The sequence below is a fragment of the Pararge aegeria genome, chromosome 9 (genome assembly GCF_905163445.1).
Source record: "Pararge aegeria chromosome 9, ilParAegt1.1, whole genome shotgun sequence".
Classification (NCBI taxonomy): Eukaryota; Metazoa; Arthropoda; class Insecta; order Lepidoptera; family Nymphalidae; genus Pararge; species Pararge aegeria.
The window spans coordinates 18,560,807-18,573,885 of NC_053188.1; the positions used below are offsets into that span (position 1 = coordinate 18,560,807).

Genomic DNA, 13,079 nt, shown 5'->3' on the forward strand with positions numbered 1-13,079 from the left:
CTGCCATACCCCCTAGGTTAGCCCGCTACCATCTTATCTGCGTCATAACTTACCACCAGGTAAGATTGCAGTCAAGAGCTAATTTGTAATTTAAAAAAAAAGTTAATTTAAAGATCACTTAGATTGATAGATAACAGGTTTTCCATTCCGCTAACGCTACACGGACACTCGGGGCGCAAATTCAAATGAATGCAAACTAGGATGACGAGAAGGTATATAATAGTGCCAAATTTAGATTCTAATCACAGTCGTTGCCGAACCATCACCGCCAAAATGAAATCTGTGAGTTTCTTAATCATACACGTGAACAAAATTTTTTTTTTTTTTTATAGTGATAAATTCTTAACTGACCAACCAGGTGGACCCACCTGATTGGGACTACTTGTTTTCCTGTGATAAAGAGTAGCCAATGTTACTCTCTATCCTTTCAACTAACTCTGTGCCGAAAATGAAGTTGATTGGTTGCTAGGTCAGGGCGTAATGTACGGACAAACAAATAAACAAACTGTAGCATTGTGAGAGGAGACCTATTGGAGGCCATAAATCATCACTTCGCAGGGCATGCAATGAGCACGTTCTACAAAATGCCACCCTTTGTCTAACCTAAGCCGAAGACCTTAAGCCTCATGAGCCTGTAATTACACCGGCAACCACGCCCTTCAGACTGGAACACAGCATTGCAACAATGCTGCTTAGCGGCAGAAATAAGATTTGTGGAAGCACTCCCCCGGACAACCTCTGTCACAAAAAGCTCTACTACTACTACTCTACTCAACTCTTCTTCTTTGAGTTGAGAGATTCCTGTGATTCTTCTTCTATGATGAAGTGACTCTTCGTTTACTATGATTTTTATATATTTTTGTTTGATAATTGACTAACCGAGGCCATCAGCTCGGTTAGTCAATTATTACTATAAAACAAAAAAAATAGATCTGTGGTATCCAACTGTCACGTTCTCGTGTTCCAGATCATCGCATTCGCCCTGTGCTTAGCCGTGGTCTCCGCCCTGCCCACCGGCGATGTGGACGCAGAAATCCTCACCTACGAAAATGACAACATCGGCATTGGAAACTACAGATACTCGTGAGTGCTTTACCTCATAGACCCAAATTAATAACACTCATGAACATCATCATTAAGCGTTCTTTTCTACCTCAATGGATCCCACAAGGCTCAATTTTGGGTCCTTTTTTATTTTTGGTGTATATCTATTACACCATGTCAGAGGCATTTATGACATTTTACTGTTTACAGATAATTCATCTCTGATTTTTAAGACTGATATAAATAAAGATAATTTTGACGATGTAAACCTTGCTTTCTCACTTGTGTCAAACTTGTTTACTGTTAATAACTTACTTTTAAATGCTAAAAAACCGTGTGTATAAAATGTTTAGAATTTATTTTACCTAACGTAAAAAAAATTATAAAAACATCATAATAAATTGAGGTATACTTAAAATAGAAAACTCCACTGTTTTTCTAGGAGTGACCTTATATTGTGAGCTAGCGATTAAATTCAGCTCAGCTGCCTATGCAATCAGGAAAATTAGACAGCTTTTTGATGTTGAAACAGCTAGGCTTGTTTATTGTACTGAGTTTTTCTAATAATATTTATATAATATTTTATATTTCTATTTTCTGTTTTGCATATTTTTACACTAACCGAGGCCATCAGCGAGACAAAATATTACTCTTTATAACCAAAAAACTGATATTAACAATCGACTTACCAGAACTCCTTTGTGGTATACGATTTTACAAAACGATTCCTTAGGTAATGCTGGACCAACCAATGCATACATATAAAAAATGTGTAAAAACACATATAATACAGCGAGGTTACTATATATTTGATGAATTTCCTAATGACAAGGTAGATTGAAAGCAGCCTGTTTCGCTCTCATCTCCCGCAAGATAGTAAAATGATTGAAAAGTTGATGTTGGAAAAGAGGAACAACTGAGTTTCTTGCCGGCTCTTCTCGGTAGAATCTGCTTTCCAAAACGGTGGTAGAGTCACTACAAACAGACATACTTGACGCTCAAATTGAATCAAATTGATTAAAAGTACTTATAAAGTGGGTCTACTTGTAATAAATGAATTCTGATTTTTTTTAATTCATTTGTATGGAAAAATAAATATGCTTCTTTGATTTAATATCTTTACAGGGTAATTCCTTATGAATTATACCTACGCATCCTTCAATGTTATTTCGTAATTCTGTTACATGTTGTGTATGCTAGTTTTTATTTAATCCCACCATCCTAACATAAAATTTTCGTTAGAGGTAACATTACAATTTCTTTCTATCAAAAATTTTTACCAAATCGTGTAAACTGTATATGAAACCTATCTACTACGATAGACGAGCCTTATGCCCGTACAATTAAAACCTGTCATAATCATGATTTCCTTTTGTCACCAGTTTTGAAACCAGCGATGGCAAGAAAGTTTCTGAAACATCCGTCGTCAAGAACGTTGGCCAAGAAAACCAGGCTCAGGAAGTTACCGGCTCATTCTCCTATTACCAAAACGGCCAACTCTACTCTGTGAACTACGTCGCTGACGAAAACGGCTTCAGAGCCGTCGGAGACCATATTCCCAAATGAACCATGATGAACGTCTAGTTGGATTTGCCTAGCCTTATTAAATATACGTTTTTTGATTCCACAAATCAACGCTTTTATTTTATTCATCACTAAATGAGCCAGTGACCCGCTTCTTTTTCCATTTCAATATGTGTATTTTAAGCGATGTTAGCGTAGTGATTGCGGCTCGAGTCACATTCAGAGGACGAGTTCGAATCCGTAATTAAATGCGAATAACGGTGTCTCTAACCTCAAAAACTTAGGACTTTAATACAAACTTCGAACCCCAGTTTTACCCCTTTAGATGTGTTCGCTTCAAAAGAAACCAGTTCCTAATTTTAGGTTAGAAGACTAAGTAATATGAAAAACAGAATCCATATGTGGTCCAATATAAATTATATAGATTTTTATTATTTAAAGCTGATAACCTAAATGCTGATTTCCACGTATTTATAAAATTATAGGACTTTCCTACAAAACTCTAAACCCATTTTCACACCCTTAGGGTAGTTTCTCAAAACCAACAGTTCATAAATCGTGATTTTCAATAAACATTGTCCTAGGATGATCTTTCCTTTCAAATTTCAAGTTTGTAGGCTTTATTCAGTGAAGTGAGTGAGTCAGTGGTTTTCTCTTATTATTTTATTTTTGTCGTCTCGCACGTTCGAAAATGCTAAACATTAAGTCCGCCCATTTTAAGCCAATTTCTGGATGTGCAATAATGAGAAAAAGATCATAAATTTATTTTTCGGTGTTCTTAATAATATTTGGCAGATGGATATTTTTATTAGCTTGTGGAATTCTAATTATTTCTGGAAGACGCCGTTCGTTTTTCTTTGACTTTTGTGTATAGTTGCATGCTTTCTTCACAATGCATCTTTGTGGCGCAAGGTGGGTAGGTAGTGTGGAGACCGCCACACTTTCCAACAGTTGAAAGTTAATTGAAGGGCTAACTTAATTAAAAGAAGAAATATTTGTTAAATTCATTCGTTCAACTTTAATATCTTAAAACATTAGGTGAAATTGTCTCAACGTACCGCACCTAAGTTCGTTACCAGTCGACAAAAAGAAACAAAGAGAAAAATCGCCGTAAGCTCGTTTCCTTCTTAGCTTTGAGGCTGAGTACAAAAGCGTGATTGTGACTGAGATATAGAGACAAAAGCGTTCAGGTAAAGGCTTTGGGAGTTGCGAGCTGCAACAATCCATTAGTACACTTACCTAGATCAAAGTTAATCAAAGGAGGAGCCGCAAACGACGGGAAAAGGACTTCCATTGTGGTAATAGACCTGTGGCACACGCCGGGAATATACTCCACCCGCGATTTGTTTCCAGCCGACTTTAATAAAAGGGTTATCAACAAAATTAAGTCCACCGATTGACGTCCACTGTTTTACATAGGTCTTTTGTAGGAAGTTCAAATCAGCTCCCATCGTCTCGCTTGATGTCGTCTGTGCCCCCCGTTGGGGGCCGACTTACGCTGCGTTAACTGGTGTGGGATCGCCATTCCAGCACCTTAGAACCCCAACGTCCGTTAGTTCTCCGAGGTGTGTGCGCCGCCCATTGCCACTAAGTTTCGCGACTTGCTGAGCAATGTTCAAATTGCAGTAACTAGTTCTTATGAGGATCTCCTCATTTCTGATTTGATTACGCATAGATACTCCAGCATAGCTCCCTCCATCGCTCGCTTAGTGATTCTGAAGCTTTCTATGAGAGTAAGTAATAAAAGTGTTAAGCAGTAAAAGCTCCTTATTCGCGCTTTCTTCATTCGCGTTTTCACTATTCGCAGATTCAAAAAATACGCGGCTAAAAATTTCTTTATAAGCAGATCTAATAAGTACATACATAATAATAAAAGGATTCCAATACGTATTTAGCCCAATATCCTTTGTAAATGCCGTCAAATGGACTAATTAAAAAGTAAATTAAAAAGATCTTATTACAACTTTGCCTAAAGCGATTGCTAATGAGAAGCTTTAATACTTAACCATTATTTAGTTTATTAATTACAATACATTACCAAAAAACATTAAAACTCTAGTTCGCCGGATTTCAGGGTTACAAGCAAATGAAGTTCGTGAAGTAAGGCTAGTTACAAGCGATTATTGTACCTACCTATTGATGGTACTGTTCACAATATGTATTTTTCGTTTCTTATTGTTTTAACGTGCACAAGTGACGTACCACTTTTAATTTTTGCGACTACATTTAAACAAGATGACGGAAAGAATAGAAAAATTAATTTATTTCATTAAAAGATTTTTAACCGTCGAAGTTAAGGCTTGGGATTTGAGAGGTTTTTTTAAAAAATAAAAATTTAATTGTTGGTAATAATTTGAATGAGCACCAAACGAAACCATGTTCCGGCATTCTTTCTCCTTTGTTAGTTAGTATGAATGAATTTGTGTAAATTAATATTCACATTTCATAGATTTTTACTAAACTTGTAAACCGGCAATGTTTTATGCAAATAAAAGAAATGTATTGAATAACCATTGGGCTACTATCACAATAATCAGCAGAGCATATTACTCGTTGCGCGTAGCGTGTAAACGGCGTAAGAGTGAGATTACATCTGCGACTTCAAAGACGCTTTGATACGAGGTGTTAATGCAGTATTATTACGTGCCTCCGCGAGGCGCACACCTTGCTTCGCTTTGTACCGCGTGTAATACTTCTAATGGACTGATAACATTGTTTCCGAGTGCGGTTCTTACTTCGTCGCTTTCCATTTGTTCCGATGGACATTCTTTTTGCCAACAAGTTTACAAGAAGAGTTACCAATATTTATCTAGAACAATGTAGGAGTAAAATTCGTCGAAAATGCATATACATATTAAATTACGTAATACATGAATTGTAAAAGTTTTTATATATTTACATTCAATCTCTTAAATTGGGCCTCCGATCTGAAATAAAATTATTTTTATTAATTATAAAGTCAAAGTAATGCACGGCATTTTTGGTGGTTTATCACATACAAAGTAAATAATTATATTACGACAATACACACATCGCCCCCAAAATCCAAACTCCAAATAAAGCATAGTATTATGGGTAAGCGTAGTAAGATAACTAATGAATAATATACATAAACACTTACGGATTACCCAGATACTGAAAAACATTCATTTATCACCTAAATATTTCCAGTTGGGGGGAACCCACGGCCTTGGACTCAGAAAGCAGGGTCGCTGCCCACTGCGCCAATCGGCCGTCAAAGTAAGTAACTATAATAGGTCAGTGTAGGGAAGAACATTCTAAAAAAAATAAAAAAATTCTGCGTTACACGTTTACGATCACACAGACTCCACCCTTCGATCAAACTCACCGCCTTTTTTATTATTCCGTGTGCCAGTTTGTTCTCACTTTTTTTTTACTTTTCCCTCTTCCCCACCCGCTCCACGCGGACCGTTAAGAATCGCTTAATGACAGGAAAATTGAAAGTTTCAGTCGTTTGAGAAAAAAAGTCGACTAAGAATCGTAAAAAACTCATTCCTGAGATAACGCGAAAAAGATACTCAGAAATATTTATTTATTACAGTTGAATACTAAATTATATCGCATACACTCTTTCTACAGTACTGTTTCCCATTTCATTACAATAATTATCCTTATTGTGTTTCATTTACAACGAATTCTTATAATCTAAGGAACGGTAACAACTGTATTAGTTAAAAACTCTGTTACAGCTATTAACGCCCACCTCCGTCTTCTATCTCATTTATGTGTTTGTTTCTTTATCTAGATAATATTCGGTTTCCTTGGTAACTTAAATACGAAACAAAATGTGTAATGTATTCTATCTCATTCCCTCCCATACATGTGTCATCTATTAATCTGTCTCTTTCTTGATCGTGAAGCATTGCGTTACATCGAGTTTAAAATCACAGCGGTTCTAATTTCCCTTAAATAATTATTATAACACAAAGTAATACAATAAAACTCCGAAGTACAGTGCGTGAATTTTAAAGTTATTGGCATAATTTTAAAATTCATCAACAATCAACAAACTTATACTAAAACTTTCTAATTCACATGCATTAAACACATTTGTTCTATATCATCCTCTCGCCGACTGAATCCTACACATTTTTGTATTTGTGTATCTTACCTGTCGTTTTTTCCGTTGCATCCGGTTTGAAATCACAACGATTCTAAAGAAATTTCTAAACGAACAAACAAAAACTAACTAAAACAATACAAATTACAATTTTGTAATATTGATATTATAGTTTGTAGAAGAACCAGAGTTACCAACATAGCTCAAACCGCGAAGCTAAAGTGGCAAGATGGAGCAAATAGCCCGGAGAACCGATGGACGTTGGGGTCCCAATGTGTTGGAATGGTGACCTCACGCTGGTAAACGCAGCGTTGGTAAATCGATGAGACGATGAGGTTGACGGATGGCAAGCGAGTCGCAGGGAGCCGACGGTCCCAAACGTCACAAGACCTTGGTATATGGAACTTCCTACAAAAGAGCTATGTACTATGGTGTATCAAATTCCTGTTGATGATGATTATAATTTAAAAGGGTGTCTGTTTGTTACTTCACAGCACAACCTGCTTTTCAATTTTGACGGCGCACAGATAGCTTGCCTGGACACGGGCATTAAATACTTTTTATCCTGGTAAAACCTCAAAGGTGTGTATTTTGTATTTTGTATAAGGCTACAAAGCCTTAAAATACACACCTTTGAGAACATTGTGCAGAACTCTCAGGTTTGCAGGTTTCCTTACGATACGACATAGCTAGTGATATTATAAATAAGAAAGTTTGTAGATATTTGTGGATCTCTGTAATTTAATTAAATATAAAAAGGCACACAGACGGACTATGCTCTGGATTATCGACAAAACGGTTAAAAAAACACACTTTCGCATTCATAACGATAAGTAAATATAAAACCTTACAATAATAATTATTGGCCCACAAGTTGACAAGGCAGCTGTACAAAACCGAAATAATAAAAAGCTTTGATATAACCTGCTTGTTTCCATTTTTAAATAAAGTTTTTACTCGAAGTCCAAAAACCGTGATAAAGTTGGTGAAGTTATTGAAATTGATAAATCACGGCAGCGCGGCTGCCAATAAAGTCCCGTACCTACACACGCCGAGACGAGTTGTTTTAACAAATATTTCGGCTGTTCTTCGTAACACGTCTACTATACTCAAAGGTGGTGTAAAGCATAAGAGTTTACGTTAAATAGAGCTTTTTAAGTTTATTATTCTATGGGGCCTTAATACTATATCATCTCTTATCACGCGGCGTCACTTGCGGTGAATTATTTGATTGGCTGCTTTACCGTGAAGAAAGAGATTTGGTATGGTCCTTTTACTAACTATATGCTAAAATTAGGTCGATTGGTCGTTTCGTAGGGCGTGAAGGAAGTACAAATACACAAACACCATCTTCACAACATATACACTCTCGCATTAAAAATATTAGTATGTATTAATTTAAAAGTTCACCTTCATTATACCCTCGCCGTCAGCACGAGTGATAACCATCTCGCATAGAAATAAAATATTATAAATGAAATAAATTATGTCTAATAATCTAAATAAGTTGTATAATACGTGCACCTTTTGTTTTCTTTGTTTTATTTTACATTAAAAAGGCAATTACAATTCATGGTTATTTTAAAATATTACAAACTAAACTAACTTATTCGCATCAGAGATGTTATTTAAAAGACGGCTAAGTCATATTAATAGCTATGTGAACACGCCTTTAACAATCATCAACATCATCACTTTAACGATGGACTTCCACTGCTGGACATGGGTCTTTTGTAGGGAGTTCCAAAATCCAGCCATCATGTTTGATGTCCATCTCGGGAGCCGATCAACGCTGCGTTTACTTGTGCGGGGTTGCCATTTCAGCACTTCAGGGCGAGGGCTCAAACGTTCATCTGTTTTCCGAGCTATGTACCTCGCCCATTGCCATTTCAGCTTTGCGACACGTTGAATTACATTATTTTTTACAAAACACGTGCCTAATTTTTTTTTACTTCTTAAAGTTCTCACTCGTTTTCTCGCACGTCCGAAGGTTGGCTGGTAGATAATGCATTAATTAAGCATTAATTCCTCCTTTTGTAAAGCGTTTTTTATTTGGTTGTGCAATAAAGTTAATAAATAAATGGTAAGCGACCACGTTCCAGATTCGAAAGTCATCACTGGCAACATGCACATTCGAATATGTTCGAAGACATCGTTCTTTCGTCGACATTCGTCTTCAGTCTTTCCGTGTTAGTTAATTAATTAAAAAAAACAATTACATAGGCATAGAATTTCAAACTAAACTTCATATGTTAAGAGATAATTCCCGCTGCCCGCTCGTCCCTCGTCCCCTACACGCTCACGTCGGGGCCATAGATCAAGTGCACCTGTAATATTAACGCGCACTATCACCCGCAGCCGTTGCCCCACTGCGCCCTCGCAAAATGTATTTGGTTTACACGACGTCCTTCCGAACCTGCCGACTTTTTCAGCGGATATCAAAACGAAATTTACGTGTTTTCATCTTGTAGCACACGTGTCTTTACCGTTTTTGCGATGTAAGGGGTAAAGATGGATGGACCAGCCCTGTGCACGTGATAACTTTGAAATGGCTTTTTGAAAGTTTTAGGTACTAGTTGTTGCCCCGACTTCGTCTGCGAGGCAATTGTGTTTTATTGGAGTTTACTCCTTAAGAATCGATTTTCATATATAAGGCGTCCGGTATGAGAAAAATGTGAGAAGTAAAATCTACTGATGAATGACCTCGTTACGTTTTCGCTTTGCGACGTTGCCTGCCCGGCAACTGTGATGCGCAAACATGCAACGTCGCTTTCGTTTAATTAACATATTTTTCCTATTTAAGTTACCAAGGAAACCGAATATTATCTAGGTAAAGAAACAAACACATAAATATATAGGACAGAGTGAGATAGAAAACATTATACATTTTATTTTCCTATTCTTGTTACCATGGAAACTAAATAATAAACATTACATTTATACTAATAGTTCTGATACTCTACATCCACCTCCATCTTTCGTAGGCTACTTTTAAGAAGTTACACTTCCGCAGTGTGTGAATAAATTGTACATTAATTTCTCAATCCAAGAGGCCGGAGCCTCGGGCAGCAAAATTATCAGTACTACAGGCAGAGGCAAGCTAAGAATTTGTAATTTCTGAATTTTCTCTGGTCTGATGGGAGGCTTCGGCCACCACCCAACAAAGACGTGTCGCCAAGCGATTTAGCGTTCCGGTAAGATGTCGCGTAGAAACCTATTAGGGGTTTGGGTTCGGGTGATACTTCCTAACAGGTAAGGCCGCTACTATCTTAGACTGCATCCTCACTTACCACCAGGTGAGATCGCAGTCAAGGACAAACTTGAAGTATACTAAAAGAGAAATAAAAAATCTGGGACAAAAAGTAGTCTATGTCCTGTTCCAGGCTACAGTGTGTGTGTGCTAAATTTCATCCAGATCTGTTCAGCCGTACTTCCGTGATTATGTAACAAACATTAAAATAAGTTCTTCTGAACAGTAGTAGACTCCATTAACAGAATCCTATCCTGCAAATGCTTTTATTCTACTACAAGTTAGCCCTTCACGATTCCACGTGAGTGCCGAATCGCGTGGGATACTACTGCCGAAGCTCCCAACCAGGTCAGATTGGAGAAATAATAATTAAATAAATATACTACGACAATACACACATCGCCATCTAGCCCCAAAGTAAGCGTTGCTTGTGTTATGGGTACTAAGTTGGCTGATGAATATGTTTAAGAATAATATACGTAAATTATTATAATATACAAATAAACATCCAGACATTGAAAAACATTAATATTCATCACACAAACATTTTCCAATTGAGTGAATCGAACCCACAGCCTTGGATTTAGAAAACCCGGGACCTCCCACTTATAAATCACAGCACTCATCACTGTGCCAGGGCGTTCGTCAAAAGTATAACACAATAATCCATTTTCATCAGCCTCCAATAAAGAATCAAAATTACGTTAGCTCACTACACGTCACAGAGATATTTTGATAAGAACGGTACAAACAATCGCGGAATAAACCTCTAACAAATTGAATAAGAAAATTTTATTTTTACCTTTTCGGCGAATAAACGAAAAAATAGAGAGGCCCCATTTTATTATCCCTCTATTAGGATAGGAATGGGTATTGAATTGGCTAATAACCGTCCTATCAGGTGAAAGGAATTCACTTTCTCCCGTTTCCTTGTCGCCATAGTGACGTACTGAGTGGATATCGATGGAAACTCACTTGTAGAATGTCAAATTCAAAATCAAAAATGTTTTGTTCATGTAGACCTTATCACAGGCACTTATAAAGTGTTCATACCTTTAACAAGCTACCACTAATGTTAGGTGATGGTGATAACTTCATTCGTTAACCTCAAACTAAAGTAAGGAAGGTTACAAACGCGCTCTGGTCTAAGAAGAGCCCACAACAAACTAAGACAAGTTTTTTTTACGTTATCACGATGAAGATAGAGCAATTCATACCCAAGCTTTTTTATCAAACATGTAATCCTTAATATTATAATAGGAAAGTCAAACAGTCATTGGTTTGACATTCTAAAAGAGTCATGTAGATTTATTTTAAGAATAATACAAGTAAACGAGAGGGTCTACGAAAAACTAATATTACCTTTGCAAAATAATTAACTTTTGCCTGCGGCTTCGCTCTCGTTAAGTTAAATTTTCGATTTGGTAAACATTAACTACAAAGGTTTAAAAAAAGTCTTGTTGCTAATAGAATCTAATGAACGTAAATCACTTAAAAAATCAAAAACTTTTATATAAATCTTCATCCCCTATTTGATGCCTTTGAAGTTGGAGTTTTAAAATTAGTGAAACACTTATTTCTTTATTTTTAATCGAAAACCTAAAAGCAAAGTTTCATGGATGTAACTTGAAAAATAAATTGATAAATGAAGGATTTCATCCCCCATTTACCCTCTTTGGGTTGGTTCTTAGCGGATGCCTACGTTGTAATAACTATCTGTGTGCAAAATTTTAGCCCGATCCGTCAAGTGGTTAGAGCTATGCGTTGATAGATCAGTCAGTCAGTCAATCAGTCAGTCACCTTTGCCTTTTATATATATAAAGATGAAAAAATTGAATTTTGAATACGGCTTTCAATGTATTATTGACAGATCTCCATCTCGCCCCAAAGTAAGCGTAACTTGTGTTATGAGTACTTAGATGGCTGATAAATAATTTTATGAAGATAATACACATAAATACTTATAATATACAGATAAACACACTGAAAAACATTCACGTTCATCACACAAACATTTTTCCAGTGTGGGAATTGAAACCACGGCCTAGGACGCAGAAAGCAGGGTCACTGCTCACTGCGCCAACCTATAACATTACAATAACATACGATTGGCTTAGTAGGTAGCGACCTGCTTTCTTGAAACTGGAAAAAGTTTATGGAACATGAATTTTTTTAGTGTCTGAGTATTTATCTGTGTTTTATTAGCATTTATGTATATTATGCATAATAATATTCATCAATCATCTTAGTACCCATAACACAAGCTACGCTTACTTTGGGGTTAAACGGTGAGGTGTGTGTTGTCGTAGTATATTTATTTATTACAATATAGAACAATATATAGTACAACATTTTAGTATAGCTATAACGATTGATATATACTCGTTACCGTGGAAAAAATAAATAAGCAAATATATCGATAAAGTCTCTCCAACTCTAGTCGCCTATAACAAAACGTCGTCCACCTTGATAGCAGTTTTAGTATGAGTTTTAGTGCTTTCCCCGCACTGCGCCCGTTAGCACGCTCTCGCTCGTCCAACTTTTTCCCAATTCAAATTTCATTGATAGCACAATAGGTACTTTGGAATAATTAAATGCTATTATGCATAGCTCGAATTTCCGATACAGGATTTGAAATAAAAACAAATGAATACGAAAAATTGTTGAGTTTCTTTTCTACTCCCGTATTTATACAGGGCTAGTTTTAGACCGCGGCTTCACTGACGTTAAGTTCGTTTTTTTGTAATCTACTACAAGTTAGCTATTGACTTTAATGCAACCTGTTTGTCAAGATAACTTATCTATACTCTATAGAAGCAGACGGTGTTTGTAGAATTCAATGATATACTTTGGTAATTAAGCTTTATTTTGTTATACTCCGCGAAAAGCAGAAGAATCTGTACGGTGTTATATGTAATCACTGCAATCTTAATACTCCACACCAAACAGATCTTCGGTGATGTACTCCCAAAGTACATTACCTTAGCTTTCCGGAACAATGTCGAGAAGAAATCGATAAAGACTTGAATTGAGCTGCCATTTCTTGTCATTTTTTTGGTTTTTGTGTGTGGTGACCCCCAGGGCTCCCACTAAGGCCCGATCTTATTTAAAATGTATATTAATGGCGTAACAAACTACTTCTTGAACTCATCGCCTTTTATGTACGCTGACGACTCTAAG

General features: G+C 36.5%; 1 protein-coding gene across 1 annotated transcript; it reads left to right on the forward strand.

Moving 5' to 3' along the window:
• Positions 1 to 273: 273 nt before the first annotated feature.
• LOC120626507 (flexible cuticle protein 12-like) lies at positions 274 to 2,610 on the forward strand. The gene is made up of 3 exons (XM_039894033.1): positions 274 to 282; positions 968 to 1,083; positions 2,427 to 2,610. Exons 1-3 carry the CDS (start codon positions 274 to 276, stop codon positions 2,608 to 2,610), a joined length of 309 nt encoding a protein of 102 aa, XP_039749967.1.
• The last annotated feature ends 10,469 nt before the right edge of the window (positions 2,611 to 13,079 follow it).

Coding starts and splice junctions, on each gene's coding strand:
- LOC120626507 (XM_039894033.1), top strand. Junction 1,084..2,426: donor ATTGGAAACTACAGATACTC/GTGAGTGCTTTA, acceptor TTTTGTCACCAG/TTTTGAAACCAGCGATGGCA.